This window comes from Pezoporus occidentalis, unplaced genomic scaffold, assembly GCF_034315485.1.
Source record: "Pezoporus occidentalis ecotype Australia unplaced genomic scaffold, CSIRO_AGI_Poc_V1 ctg243, whole genome shotgun sequence".
NCBI lineage: Eukaryota > Metazoa > Chordata > Aves > Psittaciformes > Psittacidae > Pezoporus > Pezoporus occidentalis.
Window position 1 is genome coordinate 189,370 of NW_026914319.1, and position 25,052 is coordinate 214,421.

Sequence of the window (25,052 nt, forward strand, 5' to 3'; positions counted from 1 at the left end):
TCAGCTCACTGTAGCCCTCTCCCCCCATCCCTCCTCACAGTTTGACTTGGTGATGCATTTCAACTTCTTTTTTTCCTAAAGGACTTCATTATTATTTTGGGGAGAGGATCTTTAATGTTAAACTTCTGGCGCAGTAGTAATCTGTGCTTATTAGGGAGCAGTGGAGAATTTGTTGGTACAGAGCTGTGTCTACATTGTCACTTCTCAGACAGTGGCACATATGTACAACCAAACCCATCTCCAGTATAACGTCATGCAGGATTTAGAGAAATTACTTCCATTTCCTTACCCACAGTGATTTTTAACCACTCAAAAAACCCACCCTGTTGGACTTGTTTTAAAGCATGAACATCAAACACAGCAGCTCTTTCTTTTTCCTTCTGGCAGAAATCAAGTCTAGCTAAGGCTTTTAAGAGAGTATAACAACACCAAGTTCAATTTATTATCTGTCCACCTTCTTACCCACAATAATTTTGAAATCCTTTTGTATTTACTGGAAGACTATCCTCCAAAAGAAACACATCAAAACATAATGCAATGACTACACCACCCATCAATCTTTCAGATGCTTCTGGGGATCTTAGGATGGAAGAAAATCAGCTATAATTTAATCTTCCCCATGCCATGCCACATAAGTCATAGAGCTTTCCAGGAACTTTGAGCATGAATTATATCAGAAATAGATTCCTAGATCTTAAACATATGTTAGATGTACTAAATTTAGGAAGGCGATTTCCCACTGTGTGAAATTTGAGCTTCAACGTTCAGTCCCTTAAGAAGGCCAAGTTTGCTTAAACATATACTTAAAAATTAAAAACGAAAATTAATACCTATATATGTATATCTCTTGGAGGATACCCGCCTGTAATGACAGAAAGCATCCTGCAATTCCTCTTTTTTGCCTCATAATTTTAAAGGCCTTTATGGTATAGTTACAAACTTAAATACTTTTCAGTCTAAATGTTGAAGAGCTGGAGTTGTAAAGTTCATTAAGTCATGGAATTAATCACTAATTTTGACAACAGTAAGGTCTCCTGTATATGGAGAATTCTGTGCAATTTTGTCCTCTTCCCCATTCACTTTATTTTCCCCCCACATGAGAAAATAGTTTACTCAAAACCGGCCCAGTCCTGGGAACTGACAGATATATGCAAAAACCTTAATCTTTTAAATAAGTAACCAAGGATCTTCAAGGTGGATGGTCCATACATCCACCACAATTCACAAGTAAGTGCCTCAGAGGTCTGTGATACACAGACCACCTCCTTCTGCCCTAACAATATTTGTGGGACAGGCTCAGGACTAGTCCACCCTAACACTGAGAGGATCCAAACAAGATAAAGCAAGCTACACACGCTTCCAGGCCATGGGGCAGGAAGACTTCCTCTGGGGAGAGAAGTTGTGTCTCATGTAGCTGGGACACACAGTTCGACAACACCGGGATGTTGACTCAGATAGAGAGCTTATTTCTTAGAATTAAATAAAAAAAGAAAACAACCCTCCAGAATCCAAAATTCAGAAACCAAGATTTCTTAGTTCCAAGAAAGAGATTCCTGAAAACCACAGTAACAAGAAACAATTAATTCAGTTCATAAACAGCCGATAATACTTGCTTTGTTTCTACAGAAGTCAGTATGCTTTAGACACAAACCAGGCTTGATAAGCATTTTTCATCTATATCCAGCACATTTAACTAATAAAAACAATTTTAAATGCTGCTTTTGTTCATTAATTGCATTCTGATTTCTACCCAAATGTAGCCTGATGAAAATCAGAAGTTAAAAATTAATCAAAAATAAGAAAAAACCCACTCATCATTTTTTAACAGAAAATGGAAAAAATACATTAACCAGAGCAAATGGTAACCTGCCTGCTTGTTTAAATATATTCACTATGTTAGCAAAGGGTAGCTGTGGTGGCACAGACTACATTAAGGCTTTCAGAAAGGTAACTAAAGTATAGATGTAAAACTTGGTAAGTCAAATCAGATTTCCTGCTTGCTCATTCAAATCAGGGTTGAAAACAGTGATCTAACACAGAGACGTAAGTTAATCTACCCCATTGTATGAAGCTAAGCAACTGCTTCTGCACACCAGTAGCTCTAACGTTTTAGTCTACTCCAATGTTTTTTCCTGTGGCAGCTTGGATACACCTCCTTACATACCTCCTGCAAGTCCCTGAACACCAACCATCTGTCCCTAGCCTAACAGACTATGCCAAGTGTTTCTCTTTCAAATTCCCACCACCTCTATCCAAGACCTAGCCTCTTCTGTTACTAAAACCCTGTAACCCCTGGCTGCTTCCCTATTACACTACTGGGCTCTCCTGGAGCCCCTGTGCTGCAGGTACCATCAGTATGGTTCCCTTCGCTCCAGCCAGACTCTACAGCCCTACACAGAAGACTTTCCCAGGAGAATCACTTCTCTGTTGTCATCCCTACCATGTTACAGTTTACTCTTTGCAAACTGGCTTAGCATTTCTTAGCTTTCAGAGCCTCAGCTGTGGTGAGGCTCTTCCCCTCCTTGGCATATTGCTCCATGCCCTCCCCTACACAAGAGCTACTGGTCCACAGCAGAGATACAAGCTGAGGACTTCCAGCCAAGAAAATCTGCAGACTCACTCTTATTTCTGCAACTTCTGCTTGCAAAAGATCTGTACAGAACCAACAGGGTGCCCTTGGGGTAAGCTTACTGTAACACTTCTGCCAAGGCCTGTTGCATCAGTCCTACAAACTGCCCAAAATCACACACAGGAAGGAGAGCTTTTTCCCTTACCCAGTAGGTCATCAGAAGGAAAAGTATTCCTCCTCATCTTGCACTTGCATAACAGCCAAAGCACAGCCATGCAAGGATGAAGGCTCAGAAAAATGAACCTATGATTCTTCAGATGGATCATGGGATGTAAAAAAAGTAGGTCTGAAACCATCAGAGTTGGGGAAGTAGACACTGCATTTGGGAAATTATATTTAAAAAGAAATAAATTATAATTTAAAGCCCCCCCAAAAATAAAACCACACAAAAAAACCACCCCAAACACACCAACATAAAAGTTTTGCCTCCTCTGTTCTTCCCCGAGACAAGCCCCCACCCCCTTTCTTTCTTTCATCTGATGTTGCTGCTTGGTCAGTCTACAGCTTCCCCAGTCACTATGAGTGTATGATCTCACCCACTGCAGGGCTGGTAAGGGGACATGTTTGTTATTTATGTCCCTTATATTAACTTCAGCATTAATCTCAGTCTTTTTCTGCAAGCTTGCCAACAACACAATTTTTTTTCCAGTCGTGTTTTTAAGTGTCTCCATAGACCCCTTGCTCCATCAAACGCATGTGGTTGGTAAATCCATGGCAACATTTGGGATAAGGCTGTAAATCTTTAAAAATACTGTACCCACTGAAGTAAATAGGATTTTGTGCCAGACACCAATGGGAACAGAATCAGATCTTTGCTGGTTTCTGTGCCCGTTATGCATCTCCAGTACATGTTTTCATTTACTCTAAATGCATTGCAAATGAATTACCTTAGAATAAGACATTTATTTTAAGTCACAAAGTCATGTTATCCATTTCTAGCCAGCGTCATTTTTTTTTAGCTGAGAGGGAAATAATTAAAAGCTATTTTAAGCCTTCATGGAACATTCTCAGCCAATGTTTGGCTACCATCTAGCCTAGTGGATTACTGGTGGTTCTTTGTTTTTAAACAGTAAACAAATCCACTGTGTAAAGTAAACATACAGCTAATAGATGACTGCATTAAATTCTCTTTTGCCATTACTCCCCTACCTAACTGCCAGGATCACTGTCACCAAGGCAAGGCAGAGTTACAGATGACTCACTTGGTCTTCAGAATACCCAAAGTTTTGTCAGGAAATGAGGTATCATTTTATTCAAACCCCCTACCAGACCCAAAGCCAAAATTTAAACCACGTTTTTGCAATGCACTGTGAAGAATTATCCTGGCCTACAGCTATGCTAAATGCTCTTATTTATTTAGTAATGAAAACTTGCAGCAAGGGGAAACCAACTTTAAGCCAAGTATCCTTGAACACATTCCAGTAGGATTCAATGCATTAATAAAAAATAAGCTTTTGACACCAGTGAAAGAAATTCTAATGTATTCATTTTCCAGTAGTAACACTAGAAGTTTAAGCCTTTGTTGGAAACAAGAGGCTCATTAAGGAAAACCTATTTAAAGTCTTGGTAGATACATCTAACATGATCAACAGTTTTACAACATCCTTGTAAATACCTCTTAAGGTCACCATCTTGTACATCAGCTTAATTAGCGCTGCCAGTGCAGGTTAAAATGAAGCTTCACCTCCTCCCAGCTTCCAAGCTTTCTGGGTTTACTTAGAACAAATTTAAGCCCATGCTGTGAGTTAGAATTTTTCTGTCACATGCATTCCCTGAAAAGCCAGGACTGTACGCAGAAGGTAACAGAGCTCTTCACTGCTGAATTTGGTCATTCAAGAGTTAGGAAAACATAAATTAATAGCAGCAATGTGTATTTTTAACTTTCCTCCAGACACCCTGAAGCATCATCCATTTTCCCATGCACAAGCTGTATTACCACCATCCACCCAAGGCTTCATCTTCACATGAATCCCAGATTGATGTGAGAGGCAGAGGAGTGGTAGGAAGGATTTCAACAAGGAACTTCCCCACAGCAGCTTCAACATCACACTTGCAGCAGCCTTCTAAGTGTGGCCAGGAGATCATCGTGCCACCTCCCTCAGCCGTCAAGATCTTCAGGCTGGTGAACGTCTGCTGTGTTCAGAGCAGAACTGGCTCCCCCTTAGCCTGCAGGCGTTACTGCTGCATGACCTAAGAAGCACTCGTGTCACTAGATGAACCAAGAGCATGACCCTTTCTGAGGTAATAGCTCACGGAAAAGACATGCAGCTATACCTGTCCTCCCCTCACAACAGTCCTGGACACCCAGAAAGCACATTGTGCTGGAGGGAACCCTTTATCCAGCCACCTGAGCTGGTCTTATCCCCTTCGTTGAAAACATAACAGATAACCCCTGTCTGCATTTCCAGTCTGGGGACTACTGCATTTCAACACCTGAAACTCAGACACAGCTGGTTATTACACAGTGGTCAGTACCTTATGTGAAATGCTACTAAAATCATCTCAGTACTACGACTCACTTCACTTCTTGGCTCTCAACTTTAGTACTTTTCATCACCATTGTCTTCTACCTGGCAAGCCACAGGGATCTCCTCAGGTACTAGAAGTCACTAACAGGACCACACCTATCAGAAGTGTTTCCAACATGAAAACCTAGCCAGGAATGAAGGGGTAGAAAACACAGAAGCAGAGAAGGAACATTTTCTGGCAGGCTGCTTATAAGGCATTTCACAAGCAGGAACAGGTCTGACATATTTCTGAACATGGCATGAACTTTTTGTTTTTGCAAAATCTGATCGGCCACAATGCCAAAAAATGCAATCTGCCACCTTTTATTCTGAATAGACAGCCAAAAGCAGGAATCAACATAAGGAACAGATTGTGAAACTACGTAAGCAAGAATTTTGCTGGTCATTCACAAGCAGCAAACATAGGTATTTGGTGTTGCAATACTGCAAACGTATAGAAACATTTCCACTTCAAAAATCATGGCTGGGACACACCAGCCACAGGGGTATTCAAAACTCTTAGAAGTTGCCCAGGAAATCTGTGCCTTTGAAAAGATACAGGTATTCATCAGCTCTGGTTTACAAAGACACTGCTCAGATTCCTTGGCAGCTGCAAGGAAACAGGCTGTGAAAACACAGAAAGGTCGCTTATTGTTCCATTATGTTTAATGGACAAACCAACCAGAAATGGAGCCAGGTACACCAGAATGAGGACTTGACCTATTTTTGTTTCTGGCCTGATGGAGCCCAGCACAGTCTAGTAAGTAAATATTATCTGGCACCTTAAGGAATTAAATTTCCCATTTAGTTTAACATCCAGAAGATGCTGAGCCTGGTACTTAGAGCTTGGGAGTCTGCGATGTTCAAGGGAGCACAGATTAAATCTTCTTCCCATGACAAGAATCTGGTAGCATGGTACCAACAAAAATTCTTCTCTCTTGTCCCAAGGAAGTATAAATATCACACATACTCAAACCTGCAGTGAGAAAGAAGCCATTTTCATTTTTAAAATGTGCATTACTTGTTAGCAGGCGATCCTATTTGCATTCTGACAACCTCAGAACTGTGGAAAGAACTATTAAGAATAACTGGAGGCTTCAACACCTCAGGAAAAAAGAACCATACCAACTGTCAACTTGCCAGATCTTTTTACATCATACAGTGCCAACTGCATTTCTGCTTCCCTCACTGGGGGAGAGTCCATCTCCAGAGGCAGAATAGTTTCTGATTACTCCGGACGTGGCTCCCTGCCAACACAGCATGGTAGGAGCAGAAGACTTTGGGGCGGTGGGAGGACCAACTTTTTCTCCATCGGGCAGAACAATCCCACAATATTATGTACCATGGAGCAAATGTCTTAGTTGTCCAAAAAATGCATCATTAATGATTTTAAGAAACTAAGCAGCAGGAAAGGTGTATTCAAGGCATTGAGGTTAGAAGCTTCAAAAGCAGCCTAATTAGCTGATAGTAGGTTTTTCCAGACAGTGCTGTTGTCCTCTAGTGCCCTCCTCAAGACTGTGTGTGCTTGTACATGTATGGTTTTCATTTCATTGATATAAAACCATTTTGTACAAACACTGGCAAATCTTTCTTCACCCCCCAAAACCACATCCTCTTTTAGCTGTAGGACAGCTACTCACAAAATCTACTGCTTAACAAGCTAGCCAAATTAAGGCAAAGCCACTTACAACTACACACATTATAGGTATACATACATTACTACCCCTGAGTAGTTTAGGTGTAATGGTTGCACTAGCTAATCCTTTCAAACCCAGGCATCCAAAGGAGCCCAACATGCCACCAATTAAGAGTCAATGTACCTGGAAACATATGACAGTTTTTCCTCTTCCTTGTCTCTCTCATCTATGCTCAGGGCAACAAATGAAGACCCTCAAATGAACCAATTTTTCATTTTAAATTACTTTCCTTTCCTGCCAAAAGCACAACAGTTATTTCTTCTCTTACATGTATGTGATATCAAAGATCTCTTCTTTACAATTATTATTATAGAAAATTACTGGAGAATAAAGAAGGAATCTCTTTCTTGACCACATCTTCTAAGGAGAAAGTTTTCCATTGACATATTCCTCACCTGCAACAAAAAGCTTCAGGAGATGGCAAAAAGAATAAAGGAAAGCAACCTATCAGCCTAGGTGTCCAAGATGTTTTTTTGTGATCAGAAAAGGGTGGCTTGATTTCTTGGTTTTATTTACTGTAGGAAACTACCTATCTCATACACTCCCTTTCTTACACCCCACCCCACCCCCCAAGCTTATATGCACATCACATAACCTGAAAATTAATAGTGAGGCTCAAGAAGAGGTTAGAAAGAGTGCTTTTTGAGGGTAGAGACTCAAGAAGCTACAATCGTTGTGCAAAAAGACCAGTAGAGAAAGCAGTCCTACTGCAAGCAGAGGCACATCTCTTCGCCTTAGTAAACTTTCACACAGCAGTTCAGCCATCTCTTACAGGACCTTACAGATGCAGGAGAGCAACCAGCATGAACTCCTCTTGAGGAAGAAAAGTGTCTACACTTCTTACCTTCCTATACATTCCAGTATATCTGCCATGCAATAGATAGCAAGGGAATTAATTCTACCACCCTGTTTCAGGACACTGAAATGCAGGATGAGCTCTCCACAAGTTAGCCTACCTTCTCCCATACCCTTGGAATGCCAAATTTCAGACCCAAAGGCTACAAAAGCAATGCAGTCAGATGTACAACTAAACACGCAAAGTTTCAATTATAAAAAGGGTGCTACCCACTTAACCCCAGTGGATGAGCCAGGTGGTTTTGTTGCATGACTGCACAGTTGAACTTTAAGACAAAGATTTCTCATTTGTTTGGAGCTTTAAAATATTCAGTGTTACATGAGAACAAGCTTCTATTCTTGGGAGACAAGTACATGTATATTCTCCCCAGAGTTCAGAAGACAGAAGCAACGACTTCATCAAGACAGCTTTGAGCAGTAAAACACCACATCTGAAGCAGTTTGGCTGACATACTTTCCAAAACATTTTTCTGTGGTAACATATCTTCTGGAAAACATAAGTACTGGGCATATCCACTTCTGCAGAATCTTACTGTCCTCATATAAATCCCCATTCTTTGCACAGGTGCTCAGGTCATGATGCTCATCCTGAATGACTGTGGGCAGGCTAACAAAACTACCTGTGATTGTTTCAGAACTGCAACACACACAAGCATTTCAGTGCAGAGTTAAGTTTTCTCACACAAGGGCACATATTCATAAAAAAAGCCCTATTAATTCTATCATATCACCAGGAAGGAAGAGAAAATCATACCCATTTGACAGTAAAAAGTTTTTAGCTCCTGATATTAACTGAGACATTTCTTAAGTCCTACATTTCCATTAAACCTTAAAATATTTCAGTGATTCCCACATGTTCCCATTTGCTTGCATTTTAGGAGGCCAGAGAAAAGTATACAGATGTTGGCTTCTGCAAAAAGACAGGAAAATTCAGGAAAATTCAGGAATCAAGACACAATATGCAATTCCATTGCACCTATTTTAAATGGCTACACAAAAGTGAGCACTTTAAGCAGGCAAACAGAACTTGGACTTTGTAAATAAATTATACAGATGCAGCATAAAGAATTGTTGCTAGTGATGGCTAAATATAAATAATCAAACGGCTTTGATTATTTATATTTAAAGATGCAGTGCTCAGAGTCTGTTAGCCACGTGCAGTGGATGCGCACACACGTTTATTATACCTGTACACAGACAGGGACAAAGGCAGCCTGTGCCTTCCTGTATAGGCTCCACTGCCAGGACAAAGGGTAAAGCAGCAATCAGGTTCCTAGTGAGACAGAAACTGGATCTCATTAGATTAAATGAGAGGAGGCTCCACACAATAAGACATTGGTGTTACAGACCATTGTGAAGCATCATGGAGACGGAATATTGAGAACGAGGTATCTCAGTCACATGGAAATTGTTCTTCTGAACATGACCCAGTCCAAGACATTAAATGCAAACCAGCATTTGATAACGTCACCATCCCCTAAGTTTGTGACACTGGACTATTCCTGTAGCAGCTGGATAACAGTGTTTATGTTCTTGTTAAAAATGCCTTAAAAAGCGTTGCACGAAGAGGGATAGGATGAAGCATCACAATGCTCATGTTAACACAGCTAAACTTATCCAATTACTCATTCCCAAGTTCCTGAACACTCCATTTTAGGAATACTTGGCTACAGCTGAATATATGGGTGTTCAGACCTGTCACTTCAAGCTCTAGCAACATAACAAAATCCTAGATCTGTTTACTACGCAGATTCTTCTCTCTCCACCCATATGAAAAAGCAGCATCAGGAATGTGACAGACACTTGTTTCAATAACTCAGATGACACCTCAGTTTCTTTGGGAACAAATCCTACACAAGGTCACAGCAACACCTTGTCAAGAGAAAATAGTATGTATGAGGGATCAGGTCCATATGGAAATTCTTCTGCAAATGCAGAAATCTCACCCACCTACCTCTTCTGACTCAAGGGAGAGCCACTTTTGAGTCCATCTCCACAACAAGGTGAAGAAAGGGTTCATACAAAGATATTAAAACAACAGCTTCATAACCCTCAAGCACATCATAGTGGGGTCCCAGGGCTCACTGCATGGTTTGCAAGCACGCATTCATAAAAAGATTTCAATGACATTAGATGCCAAGAGGCCCCTGTTAACACTGCAGTTGAAATTGCCAAGGAACACACCTTTGCTCAGCTAAACAGGGGACAGGGAAGAGCCACCCATGTCTCACCCTGAGCAGAAGGCAGAATTTTCACTGGCAAAAATAAGCAAGGCAGCAGCAGGATTCACTTCTTACACCCTGATGCCGGCAGCACTTTCAGAAAGGATTTCCAGCTGCCTGAAAGGGATATCCTCAGTGCCAGCTAACCAGTGCTCCCAAGCGTACAAGAACATCCACTCAAAACAAGCTCAAGGGACTTGAGTTGCCCAAATGCTTTTGCCAGAACAAGGAACTTGGTAATGAATAGCTTATAGCTGAATGGACATAAAGTCTCCCTTTGATTTCTTTATTAATGCTTCTAAGACCTTTCCCTGAAGCCTCTTTTACTTACACAGATTATCTTTTACTTACACAGATTATCTTTTACTAATTTTGTTTTTAAAATCCCTTATGAGCTCTCCTAGATCCCACCCTGCAGCTGCCTTCAGCCTTTCAGATTGTTTCCATTTCTTCTTCAAAATACAGACAGCACTTTTCTTTTGCTTTCTACTTCTACATGTCCCAATAACTTATCTAATCACTGTCTTAAAAATCATTCTGGTAGAGTAAAAAAAGATTAAGAGGCATAAAACTCAGACATTACAGAAACTAACTTCATGCACAAACATGATTTAAAAGTCTTTGTCAAATAGAGTAAAAAAGAATAAACTATGGAAGCTTTGTTTTCTGGAAAACCACAACCATTAAAAGATAAACTCATACTTCTATTTCCTCTCACCAGCAAGAGACAGCTACTCCAAGTAACCAGAGGGACTGACTTGCCTGAAACTCACAGAACCACCTGCTCTTTTTCCAACCAAGGTCAGAAGTAAGAAAAGGTGAGAGAGTTTCAGTTATCCATGCATTTATTTCAGAAGCCCTTAGTATCACATTTAGGGGTAGTCTTGGTACCAGGCACAACCTCCAAAAAAAAAAAAAAAAGAAGTCAAAGGTTACTCCCTTTTTTTGCATGTCAACTTCTCATACTTCTAGACTATCTGTAGTGATAGCTTATTCAGAGGACTGAGCATACAGTATGAACAGGAGCAAGAGACAGCTCAGACAGCGTGATCCTTCCACCTGCAGTGCTTCTACACTTTTACACAAGGACAGTTGTTTCTTGATGCCATTTTCCAGCTGTTGCCGCTATCCTATTTCCAGAAGCCACAAAACTGCCAGAGAACCCAGCAGGCCAAAAACCATGCACTAGCAACAGAGGGACAGACAGGAATAAGTTCAAATTACAGATTTCAATTCTTATTCAACATGCACTGTTTAGGTGCATATTTAAAGCAAAAGCAATAAAGAGCCACAACAAAATATGAAATTAATATAAACCAAGTGAGGGACAGAACTGTAGGTTTATAGCAAGCATCTCAAGACCAGCAAAGCCGTTCAAAAATCTGTAGTAAAAAAAGAAAAATCTAGACTTTTCATTACCACTAAGGAAAGTTCCATACTGTTAAGAAATCACCCCTAATTTCTCTTAAAAAAAAGAGAATACATTGAGGCAATCCATTACCACAGATGACACTTTATACAATATAATTAAGCAAAAAACCTGTATTTTTCAGACTGCCACTCTGAAATCAAAGTTCAGAGGGACTTTGAAAGGGAGAAAATTTGTCATAAATAGAGGCACTCTTACTAGCAGTAAAATAACCGAGTATGAACATATTGCATTGTGGTTTTCACTCGAGCACTTTTTCCTGATAAAGCCACTATTATACTCCATTTAGTTTATCATACATTCATAACACCCAACTTGTTCCTCCCCACAAACAATGATGCAAGTGTGGATTTTTTCCTGTTCCTTGCAGTGACATTTTCTTGGCTGCTTCCTCTGGGAAAAATGGTTAGGCAATAACTACCCTTTAGTGCAATATATATATAGACCCACTTGAGTTATATGATAAAGTTAAATGTGCTGCCCTGCATTTTTCACTTTTCTAGTTCATGAAGAGTCCCAGACTTAGCTCTCTAGATGTCACTGTTGAGCAAAGAAGAGGGCAAAGTCAGCCACGTCATAGCTTGTAAAGCTCTGTCATCCACTTGTTACAAGTTCATTTTGAAAATTCATCTTCCATTGAGCTGCTAACATCCACCACAGGGAAGAGATGAAAAATCACCTTCTGTATAATGAGGTTGTCTTTTCTTGAATAGCAGAGCACCACCTCTTTCCAGAAAGACTCTGGAGCTTTCCCATACAATAACTATATTTTGCTCACAGCAAAAGACCTAATTTATGATTACTAATCAGCATTTGATTTGAATAAGATTCTATTGAATTATTTTCATGTATTTCTTAGAGAGCAATGTGGCAAGTAAATCACAGCTTTCTGGAGATCAATCCATGTAATTTAAATCCTACATATATAGCAATACTACAATCAACAGGGCTTGTAGATTTATAAAACTACTAAATTCAAGCAGATTTTAACTACAAAGAGATCCCCATTTTATGACAAGACCTTTTTTTTTCCTTCCATATCAACAGAAATACGATTGCAGACTAACATTAATTGCAAATTCCAGCAATTTTTAAATCCCATTTTATATGAGATTTTTCTGTAATAATTCAAATCCTCTAGGAAACAGGATCTAACACACTTTTCTAAGAAACACCATTTATCTGGTTCCACTGAGCATTTCACTAAATGACCAATGAATGCCTCTTCCCAACAGCAGCCACAGGAAATATTTCCTATGTGCAAGCAGGAAGACCGACAACATTTAGAAAACTCACAGAACACAATTCCCAGATCTCTGGGGCAAAATTACAGCAAACTGAATAATTTTGAACAGCAGCATTGTATAGATTGGTATCACTACCCACTAACCATCAAAAATCAGATATTCCCTTACCCCAAATGGTGGATATGAAGCAGCAGCAGCAGCAGAGGCAACACTCACTGCGGGAGGTGGTATTCCTGAAGAAGAAGGTGGGAACAGACCCAAGGCATTCAGATTTAATCCAGGAATTAAATGTGCTTGAAGCTGCAATGGCAAAAGAGTTGTTTAAGATTTACAATCCTGGTTATTAACTTTAATCAGGATCGTGGTTGGCACAGGCTATTAAACCTCTTAAGAGATGTCAGTATGTTATTTAGAAAGAAAAAAAAAAGTCCTCTCCATTACCCCAAGGACTCTGTTTCAAACCTATTTTCCAGACACATGCACAGACCAATAACATTAAAAACACGTAAGTGGGAAAAGCAGCTGGGAATCACTTGCTACAACTTATCCAGTGAAAAATATGACAAACTTCACAGCAAGACAATCTGGCAATGGTAGTATTTGCTTCTAGAGTGAACAAGATTATTAGATAAATAAGGTAGTAATTTTGGCTTTATACTAAGAAAGACAGTCTGTAGAACCAGAAAGCCCATGCACATGTTCTGACTTTTCATACACTGGGGGTGTATATGCCACAGTAAAACCCCATTCTTCCTCCTATATACTTTTCCTCCCATGTCTTGCAAGAGATGAAGCGAGATAACCCCAGCATTTATTGCAAAAGCATCAACTATAAAGTTTATGTCTGTTGCTTGACCACACCTGAGAGAAGTGGCAGCATCATGCAGTAGGAAGCATTTGTTGTCCATGGTACAAAATTTGTCAATACCCCTTTCCACTTTTCCAGATTATCGCCAGTAAAATGACTATGCTTCAGAAATGCCTCAGCTAGAGACTGACACCATCTCAAGCCATCAGCATAAGCAAATCATGAGACACCAAAATATCCCAAAATTCCACCAGCTGAAAACCTACCCTAATAATCCCTACACATTGAATTTGAAATCCATCCAGTAACAGAGGTAGCTTTCTGCTTACCACACCTTTGCCAGACAGGAGAATAGCCTCAAGCTCACCTTGTGTTCCTGCTCACAATATGAAGCAAAAATATACTACTATAAAATACTTGATTGTGTTCTCGTGTGTAGTTTCTGTCCTGCAATGTGCTTGTAGGATGAGAGGGAGGGGAAAAAAAGGCAAGGAGAATATTCTCTCCAGCCAGCAGGAAAACCATGAAGAATGGCCATTTCTAGAAAATCATAGATTACTGTAAACTGAAAACAGTGTTTCCAGTCCAAGTCTAGACCATAAGATGCGGACACACAAAAAGCTCTTCATGGCTTATCAAAAAATCTCAATCATTTCTCAATATGCATTAGTAACACTTTGGCAAACTAACAAGGTGTGGGGGTTTTATTATATAATCACCAATCATCTTTGAATAGCTACATGCCTTTATCATCTATATCAAGAAAAACTTTAATAAAGCCTTCTTAAATTACATTATCAAAAGCAGGAGAAATCTTTCTTTATGCTGTTGTGCTTTTAAAATGAAGACACTACCTTAACGTATGCAAACTAGAACACATAAACCACAACAGTACATAAAAACACATTCCTTTGGGCTTTTGCAACAAGAAGTGAAATGCTCATTCATTTCCTCAATCTAAATCAATTTCTCAGTTCCCTTACTCAAAACAAATTAGAAAAAGCCTTCATTAACATTTGTACATAAATAATAAAAAACCCTCACCCAAGTGCCAGGAATTAATACAAGAGGCAACAGAGAGAGGCTGCAACAGGGAAGTTCTGTTGTGATACTAGGAAAGACTTTTCACCATGAGAGCAATGAGACAGGGCACAGGCTTCCCAGAGAGACTATGGGCATTCTACCCGTGGAGGTGTTCAAGGGGGAACAAGCCCCTACATAGTCTCATTTAACTCTGAAGCAGGCTCTATACTGAGCAGATGACTACTGGGCCAGGTGACCTCCGGAGGCCTCTCACACCTAAATCTTTCTATGGTTCTAGCTCCAGAAAGGGCCCATGCCACAGGACAACTCACATTCATAGCAGCAATATCATTTTCATAGGACTCCCTGATTTTCTTCATAATTTCTTCCTCAGCCTTGGCACAAGTTTCAATACTGCCTTTAACCGTAATGGTCCTTTCCGGATTATAGAGTGTCAAGTCCTGCAATCTGCAAATGAAACAGAAGCACAGGTAATTAGCAAACAGCAGAGGGTAATCCAGGTTTATCATTTGAGTATGGTGACATCCGAGCATGTCACGTTTGCTCTCCAAAGAACACAATATCAATTCATAACAGGCCTCAAACAGTTCTCAGAGAATCTGGAGAAACTGTCCCCACAGCAAGTGCAACAAAAAACACCGCAGTGAGGTTTGGCATCAGATGGTTGATACGTGCTTAGGTGCAGCACAAGATGGAAACCATCACACTCTGCGAGAACATGAGCTACAGAGCAGTGCAGCACCCCTCAGCTTTGCTCTCCACACCAGCCCTGCCAACAAAGGCAGGGCTTCAGACAGTTTTAGACATCCCAGAAACACAGAGCATGAGAAACTTTCTTTTCTTGAGAACAATTGTGAATCTCTTAAGGTAGGAGCAGAAAAAAGCCCAGCCCTCAGTGAAACTGCAGGAGAGCCTCCAAATCCTCCAAAGGGGAAAACCAAAAGCTGTGTGCAAGTTAACATTTGCTGCAAAAAGCTAGTGACTCCTCAGGGAAACTGAAAGGGTTACCACAGTAAACTAGTTCTTTGTTCAAACACTGGCCTACTATAGCAAAGTGGAAGAAACAGACTGGGAAGCCATGGCATATCCATGTACTGAGGAAAGGCAAGTTGGACAGGTGAGGGCAAGAAGAAAAAAGGATAAAAGAAAAAAGGACAGAGCAAAATGCAGGCAGAACGAGGAGGCCCATGGCAGGAAGGAGAAAGGAAGAAGCATGCAAGGCTTGCTTTCTTGCCAGCAGGCAGTATGGCAACCTGAGCATCTTAGTTAAGCAGAAGCAAGCATGAAACGCATCTACAAGGCAATCCTTAAGTTTCCAGTGTGCGAGCACTGAGTTACTGCCTTGGGAAAGAAAGCGGTGGAAAACACCCCAAAGAAGAGAGGAAACACTTTCCCAAACCAGCTGCCTTTAACTTTATGAACAAGCTTACCAAAAAGCCTAAATGAAGAGATCAGGAGAAAGACTAATTAGACAAAACAGAATAAATGGGCATATATGCTCTCTTCTATGCACCAGTCAAACCAGGCAACTTCATGGGGCTATTTCAGGCATAGCATAAATATAATCTTGATGCCATGATTTTAATGCAAATACATCATTAACTTGCTACATTAAAAAAAAATACTCTGAGTGTTTATAGACAGTGTTATTTGTGTCATCATCAGTAAGGACAAGTGGGTTTCATGGAATGAAGACCATTATCCCATTTACCCGATACATTTCCCACCCCCCTTTTAAGAAAGGGCACTAACAGTCTGTGTACTGTCTACAAACAAAATGTTTATGCCAACGCGTTTAAGAAAGCATGCTGATCTGACAAAACCTATTATTGAAACACTTATTTGGGTTCTTTTTCTCCAATTGATTCACCTTTCATCTGACTAATTCCATTAACATTTACGTACCTTCAGAAAGGTCTCAGCTTCATCCACACAACTCAATTTCCTCTTTTTAAGGAACCTCATTCACTCTTAGCTTCCTTGCCTTCGAGATACTTTCTGCAGCACACCTTTTGTCTCCTGCATGTATTCACATCTTCCTAGACCTTCATCTATCTTTCAAATTTTCTCCCTTTCCTACAGTTTATAAGCCTTATTCTCACCCTTTCTTTCTAAAGCCTAAGTCCAGGGTGGCTTCAGATGCTTGAAAGTTCACACCAGAGTACTACTCATTATTCAGAACAGGAGGTTCTCTGAAGACACTGCGCCACAGTAAAACTATTATTAACAGCCAAGCTTCTACAAAGATGTTGATTTAATCAGTGATGTGCAGATTTCCAGTGAAGGTGAAAACTCTTGTTTAATCTCAGCTAAATCTGAACAAGTCTCAGTTACCTTCACAAGCTCAGAGACCAAAAGCTGTTACTTTGAAGCACACAACTCAACCTATCCCAGTTTGGCTGCTAGTGGCCAAGAGGGACAGAACTGCTACTAAAATTACTCTTTTCACTATTCATTTATTTTATTTCCTTCCCCTCGTCCAAAAATTTAATCTATACCAGAAACTAAAACATCACTAGTTTCATTTTCACACATAGCTCAGAACTCATACAGACTTATAGTTTCAAACGCTCATCATTACATATGGTATAATATGTTAAAAACAACTGACACTTAAAATACAGTCTAACACAGGCTCCACATAGCCTATGTTATTTTTAGGCTTGCTCTTGACTTAGTTTACAATGAAGACTCACTGTTTACATTAAACGTAACTGAGCTTAAGTAACAGTTTAATCCACATTATAAAAAGGCCTCAGAAAGGCTGTTATCTCAGCCTTCAAAACACACATTTCTGTAAGAACTCTGTACCTGAATGTATCAGAGCAGCATCGCTATTTGAGACATCTCACCAAAAGAGTAGGCCACCAAAAACTTACGGAGATATCGTGATTTTAGTATCTGTGTCCTGTTCAATTTTCTTCAGGTTTCTTCCTTCTTTGCCAATAAGTCGGCCAACAAAGTTGTTATGTGCCAATATCTTCAAGGGAATTTCTTCTGTACTGTAATGGAGGTTACATCCAGTGAGACTTTTGGAGACCAAGTTTTTCTGCATGTTATGGATAAATTTCATAGAAATGTCTATGACTCCCATCTACTTACACATGTTTATACTAAATGCCGAATGAGTCCAAGTGCAATGCACATTTCAGCACTATCATCTACAGCTTCATACCTGCTAAAGCTCAGACTGAAGTAGCAAGAGCTGTTGGGAAGGAAGAAATATATCTTAACGCTTTCAGTGAGCACTCACAACTTGTTATGCTGACTCTGATTAAAAGCTTTTAGTTGCTCAAGAAACTTCAGTATTTGCTCCAGTTCACCTTAAAATCACAGCCAGGCAATGGGTGAAAACATTGATGTTTGCTGGGACTAATTAAACAAGTAGACTGTCCTAATGAAAAAAGTCTTGGTTCCTTTTTTGACCTACTCAAATGTGGATAACAGCAACAAAGATTCACTTGTTAATTGTTTTTAAAGACTACTTCTTTAAACAGAGTCAACAAGGATTCAGAATTTTTAATGCTTCCACAATGAAATGCCTTTTACTCACAATTTAGTATCTTGAGCTTCCTTTTGCATGATCTCCATAATAATTTTACAAGCCGTTGAGCAGCCTTCAGGAGTTGAGTGGATGGTAATTGGTTTCTCAGCAGCACCTGCATTCTCTTTACGATGAATATCGATTCTGGAAAGAAAAACACTAACTGTAACCACATACTATACGTTAAGCCTTGCATATTTTCAACTCTTATAAAACTAGTTAACTTTGAGCTAACACTGACTACATATAAGTGACTTAATTCTGTAAAGTATACAACCAAAACCTCTCAAATGCTATTTTGTGTGTGTGTGTTATGATGAGCCTGCCCTACCCTGATTTTACCAGCTAAACCCCATCTTTGTGAACACTGGGATCTCTTTTTCTCATCAAACTCCCATGAAGTTATTCAGGGGAGCTGGAAGACAATCTACTGTAAACCAGTGAAGACAAAATTTCATCAAGCTTTCCCAATACTCTTCCAGCCCTGTCACTCCACTAACGAGTGTGCAGCTACAGGACCATCAGGCTTTGTTCCACTTTGTCTTTTCTAATGACCACAGCAGCAGTTTCCTAGCATTTCTCTGCTAGCAAGGAGCACTGTAGAACTTGCATTCATCCTCAAGATTACTTTCCTATGCTTTAAGCTGAAAATTTGTCCTGACATTACCTTTCACTAACTCCACTTTAAAACTACAAGCCTCAGTCTACATCATCATTTATGTAGCTCTAGGAAATTCGCAATAACTAATTAGGATCTGCATCAAGATAATGCCTTGGATATTATTTGTCCTCTGCCATGACTTGGGTCACATACTCTTCCTACTTCTGCTTTTTGCTTCCTCCCCTCTCCCCCAAATAATAGCCATTACCAAACCGAAACAACCATTCTGCTTTTTCAATAAACCTTTTATTTTTTACCAGGTTTTTTTGACATTGAAAATTTACTTTGGTTAACGATGCAGCATTTTCTAAGAAGCCTATGGCAATCCTTAGTGCAACTGAAATTAGATGACATTTCTTTTTTATCCCCAAACCAATGAAAACATCATTCCTGAAGTCACAAATCTGTAAGTCTGCAGCCTGCAATTATTTCCACTCAATCCAGCCTTCTTGTAAGAGATAAAAACTTTCCTTATGCCAATCTTTCAGGATTTTTATAGTCCAGGAATTAGATGGTTTAGATCTTACCTAAAAAATTAGTTATCCATAGGCAAACTACAGCCAAGTCTTGTCAGGACACCACAAATCTCTTAAACCTGTGTTATTAAACACAGCAAATAGTCTCCTGGGTTACAACCCGCTAATGAGAGGTTGGAAGTAGGATCATGATGATGATCCTGGAGTTGGGGGGGGGGGGGGGGAAGGGGAAGGTGGGGAGCCTCTTTGCTGGGAGGGTGGGAGTCTAATTAGAGAGGACTCCCTTATCCTCATTAACTGCTCTCAAAACTGAAGCCACTCCACACTCATACACCTCACATACAGCTCATTTCTGGGTCCTGCCTTCTGTAACTACAGAGCCAGAGGCTCATACCAGGGTACTGTTGAAGACAGCATCTTTCACTCTCTGCTTTTAGGGGTACCCTAGAAGAATTCTTTGAATATGATCCCCACCTCCCACTAAGCCCTTCCTTGTGGGTAGGGATTTAACATGCACTGAAAATCTCCTCCAGCATCTCTAGATCCTAGTGCTCTAAGCTTCTTAGGTCACTTGGCGGCTTGCTTTTTGCCTCCCATACATTTCCTTACTCCGTGTTTTGATGTGGTCTGCAACTTGCTAGCAACAAATGTATTCATTGGGGATGAGGTATAAGGGGTAGTGAGAAGAGATAAAAAGGTTATCTCCCCCACACACACACTAAAACACGTATAAGACCTCAGAATGGCCTAAATTAAACTAAAGCTAGAATAAACGCTTAAAAGACTTGGATACATCGCCACACTGACTGTAGGTCCCACAGACCAACATACCACAGCTTTTCCACTTTTTGAGCCAGAATCTTATTAGTACATCTGTAAGCAAACTCCCTGGCCTCAAGTACCATCCTGTTAGCACTGCCTAATTTCATGTTTTTGAAAAAAAGGAAGAAACAAGTCAGATAGGATGTGAACATAAGCCAAGGACAGAAGCCAGTCCTTATATAAACCTTGCCAGAGATTTCCTATCCGCTGCTATTTTCAGTTGTTCTCTGACCACACAGGTTGTGAAGTTTTACAAGTTTCCCTTTACATGGGAGATGAGGACACAGTATTAAAACTTACAATTACAGTTCTATGAAATAACTTACTTGGACTGAGTCTGTTTTGTGATGTTCCTGATTGTCGCTCCTTCTTTCCCGATAATGGCTCCTACGAACTGTGTGGGAACCAGCATCCGCAGAGGAACGTCTGACTGTGGTTTCTGCCTTGTGGTTGCACCGGGTGACCCTTGCCTCGGAGGACCCCTCTGTCCAAATCCACGTCTTCCCTGGGGATGCTGTTGCGGGGGTTGCTGGGCTGCCATTTCATCAGGGATGTATGCAACTTTCAAGGAATAGTTTTCAAGCTGAAACCCGTTCAGTTTTTCTATTGCTCTGTTTATTTGCAAAGGGGAGGAGAGAGGAGAGGAAAAAAAACAAACCACAATCACATGCAGGGCCTTATAAAATGACAAGTCATTCAGATAGGGACTTCTGCTCTAAATCACATGACAAAGCTAAGAACTGGTTCCAAGATGAAAAGCTACATTCAAAATTCTTCAGTGAAGATTTTGATTTAAAAAAAAGAAAAAGAAAAAAAGTTGTGTAAGTCACCATATTAAGGACTACAAGTTAGTTCTTGCTCTCTCTGGGCTTCTGTGCACTTTAAAGGTTTTGCTGGTGCAACCCTATCAGCAAAACCTCACAGGAGACAGAGCTTATACACTCAAAAGCATTCTTTTGCCTGATTTAATTAAAATCAGTTTCCCAAATAGAATTAAAACTGCACCAGAGGGAAAACATTTTAGCTGCTATCACAGCACCTTCATTAGGGTTTTTGCCAGCATAGCTATTTGGCTGGAGCTTTTGCAATAACTGATGTAGCTATGACAGGAAAAAAAGAAAAAGAGAAAAAAAAAACAAGATATGAAAAACAGCTCCTGCTTCATCCTCAGCAGGAAAGAAGGTGTTCAAAGCTCTTCAATGGCATTTGAGATGCCATTTAGCAAACCATGACAGCACCCTGCAACTTACCAGCTAGTCATGTTGTAAGCATGTTTGATAGTTAACCAGGAAATTAAAGTCAACATGCCCATTAAATACTCCACAGATGCAAAGGTGTTAGAAGGCATTTAGATGGCATTTCAAGTTATCTTGTGCTTTTAGGCAAAGCAGAGCCCTCTTAAATATCACAGAGAGCTACTGCCCAAATGCACACCATGGTCCGCCACACTGAATAGCCATCCGGTCTCTGAGCTCTCCCTCTGCCCAACCCTCTTTCTGACCAAGGTGGGGTCAAGTCTGAAAGTCAAGCTGACCTGCTGGTCATCTCCTCTTGTCTGAAGGAGCATAACTCTAAACTTAAAATTTCTGGAAGGTAGAAGATCTTCTACTCACAAAGTAGAGTCTATGATTAAAGAGCCAGGAAACAGCAGGAATAACTAAGCTACATGCAGCACACTGGTAAGCTAGTAATATAAAATTAAGATGTTTGCACAAGAAAGGCATTTCAAGTTTCATTATAGAAGGCATTATTATTCAGATTATTAGTGATACTTCAATATCACTGAAACACACATTGATTTGGGGTAGTTTATAAATGCCAGGCTTAATCTTGGACCAAAGATTACTGATAGATTGTGTTTACAGGAGTGGGAGGGAGGAGGTTCCCATCTTTCATTAAGAACCTATCAACATTTTCATTACAAAGCTCCAATAACCGTATGCTCTACAGCAAGGCCTCTGAAATTCAGGTACTTAACTCAGTACCTCCGTTTGGGAGACACACATTTGCAGGTGGTTACTGACAGTTTAGCAAACACTTTTACTCCTACCTCTACTGCAGAGATAAAGGATGACGCTAGCCAATCACTTAAATTTTCAAGGGTAGCTAGTGACAAGTACTATTCATCTCCCGAGTGTCCCATCTGGCAGTCTGGGTCTCAAGCAGCTGTCAAAGCCAAGCAGCAGCTTTGCAGGTAAGAAGTAGTATATGGTACAGAGGATAACACATCCCTCAACCCCCAGGGGTTGGACCAGTGTCCTCTAACTATTCCAATTGGACAGTAAAAAGCTTATGAGAAAACAAGCAATTTGTGTCTTTGTGTTTGATAAGGACTGATAATAAGTAAGGCCCAAGGCAACACCAATGGACAACAAGGAAAGCAAAATATTGAATAACTGATCACTGCTCATTACATACTTCTGTTCACCAAATGAGACACAGGCCCTTTGGGAACAGGGCAAGAGTGTAATTGCTCCCATAACAGAAGAATCTCTTACAGCATATGGCAAAAGAGAGCTGAATTAAAATTTGCTGAGGCTATTTCAGAGCTGACATTTTCTGACTTTTACTCCATGGACTTTGAAGAGCATTTTATTTTACAGAAAGCAATGTTTACAAAACCGTAAGGACAGTGAGCAGCCAGACTTGTGAAGCTTGTGTTCTTATGAGTTCATCTCTCAAGTGTTAGTTTCTGCAGAGATTTCTAATGCTTGAAAGGCATTTCACTGGAGATTCTCTCCATGGAGATCCTATCTTGGAAAGGGGTCTGGAGTCTTTTCTTTTTATGCAGCCTGAACATACTAAGTTCTTGTGGTTGCAAATAACTGAGACCTCTATTTCTGGGTTGAGTTTTACTGAAATCAGCCAAAAAGCTGAATTGCTGCCAGCGAAGGAAATGGCACCACCGGGCAATGCAGTTGCACAAACCCTATTTCTTTTGGAACCAAACCTCAGGATGTTGGAGCGATGAGCACCAACAGTTTTGTGAACATGCTGGTAGGCTCTGGATTGACATCCATCCCAACTCATTCCCTTCCATGCATTCATTTGACAAGATCAGACAAGATCTTTCCCAAAATGCTTCAGTCTCCTCTGACTTAAAAATGTCTTAGACCAGAATCCCAGAACTAACACAAAACCTTATATTAAATCAGTGCACAAGGTTTCTCACTCTTCCTTAGAAGTGATAGGGGAAGAAAAGATAAGGCTTCTTGTTTGCAACCAACCCACATACCTATCATATTTTCACAACAAATATTGGAACAGCTGGCACAGGTGTATAGATACATATATATATATAGATATATGCACCATACCCTTCCTGGAAAAGAGTTGGAATTGTTCTACTTAAGAACAATTTAGGAATTGCTAAGCTGTTCTATATGACTGTAAGTACCCTGAATTGAGGGGGGTTGGAACTTGATGATCGTAAGGTCCTTTCCAACCCTAACTATTCTATGATTCTATGAAGTTCAAAGCCAACTGAGAATTTTGCCATTGTGGAAAATCAATTATGTCAGCAAGGAAAAATCCCTGGCCACCAAAGCCATATGATAACATGGAAAAATAACAGTACGGGATGGACTGGTTTGGGGAAAGTGTTTGAAGGCAAATCTGCTTTAGAGTTCACTGCTCTAGTTAGATACCAGAGACACTACAGTATAGTACTATCACTTGTCTAGGTATTACTAGAGGAAAATAACAATTCACCCTCTGAGCCAGAGTTCTCCATATTTTATAGGCTGAACCTAAGAGGAAAGTGAATGACTGGTTCCTCACAGCACTAGTGGTACCGGTTTTAGTTAAAGCTATCATCACTCTTGCAATCCACCAAATACATGTTAAATCCAGCTCCTTTAGTAAAGCATATACTCACATTGGCACACCACAGCAACACCACCTCTGCCTTTCTGCAAACCTCTCTGCCTTCCCAAACAGGGCTGGAGTCTCCTTCCACGACCACAAGTTGGGTAAGGGCTGTGCAGGTTACCCCTGTCAGAGGGCACTACTGGTACCTACTGAAACAACCCACAAACCATCTTTTACACTAGGGCTAAAAACCTCAGTGTCACTTAATGAGGTCAACGATGGAGAAAAAATTAACTAAAAATCCAAATTCATCAAGGGACTGCAGAAGATACTTAGCAGGCTCTGCTAAGATGTATAGTAGTCTGGCTTATGTTCACGTGATGCGTGCTTAGAAGAGGATCGCTACATAAAAATTAAACCTTTAAACAAGTATTTTCTAAATCAGTCACCCCATTAATGTGACATCTCACCACTGTCCTCTCCCAAGCTCCCTGTGAGAGGATGTTTGCCCAGCCTTCCCCCTTGGAAGCTAGTGGAGGTTAAACATCTTAGATAAATGAATACAGTAAAAGCACTGAGTCTTGTGCTGGAAATCATTCATCCATTGATAGTGTAATGACACTAAGCACTAGATGGAGAACATATTTCACTCCCACACGCAGCTTGTACGTACACCACCTTTCTTTTTTCCTCCCTGAACAGAAACATTTGCATACTGAGAAGACAGATATACAGGGTAATTTTTCTTTGGCATAATAGCATTTCTGTACATTAAATAAAAATATCTATTAATATTAAAATAATGAAATTAAAATTTCATTACTATTTCTGAAAATAAATAAAAAAAAAGAAGCTTATAACCATACACCACTGAATTTTCAGTATTATCGTTCCTATGGCAACATTAGCCCTGACCCACAATGGTATGTGAAAGTATTAGTTGCACGAACTCTTACTCGTTCATCAAGGATACATGTTGTGTGCACACAGCTTTGTGCTTCATTGAAAGGGTGGGGGAAGAGAATACTTTTCTTTTTGCAATTATTTTAATTATAAGGTGACCACTAGCGTGTTAACACTCAAAGTAATTCACGTCCCCTGAGCTCCTTATATTTATTATAATACACCACTAGTTATGAGATAACAACCAACAAGCACATCTCATTCCTGAGCTAAAAAATGAAATAAAAACCAAACACCCAGACCCATACTAAGCCAATATACACCCAGTCCATATATATGTGATGCCAGCCTTGCACAAAATTTCCCTTCTGAAATCTTGGGTGGGGTTAAATCCTGTA

General features: G+C 40.1%; 1 protein-coding gene across 3 annotated transcripts in view; it reads right to left on the reverse strand.

Moving 5' to 3' along the window:
- IGF2BP3 (insulin like growth factor 2 mRNA binding protein 3) overlaps positions 1 to 25,052 on the reverse strand; it is a 115,702-nt gene that overhangs the window by 15,654 nt on the left and 74,996 nt on the right. For all 3 annotated transcript variants that reach the window (XM_062622528.1, XM_062622527.1, XM_062622529.1), the window contains 5 exons: positions 20,268 to 20,552; positions 17,992 to 18,126; positions 17,318 to 17,440; positions 14,750 to 14,885; positions 12,755 to 12,886 (listed from right to left, as the gene is read on the reverse strand). In XM_062622528.1, coding sequence (XP_062478512.1) covers positions 12,755 to 12,886; positions 14,750 to 14,885; positions 17,318 to 17,440; positions 17,992 to 18,126; positions 20,268 to 20,552 — 811 coding nt within the window. The remainder of the gene's footprint in view (positions 1 to 12,754; positions 12,887 to 14,749; positions 14,886 to 17,317; positions 17,441 to 17,991; positions 18,127 to 20,267; positions 20,553 to 25,052) is intronic.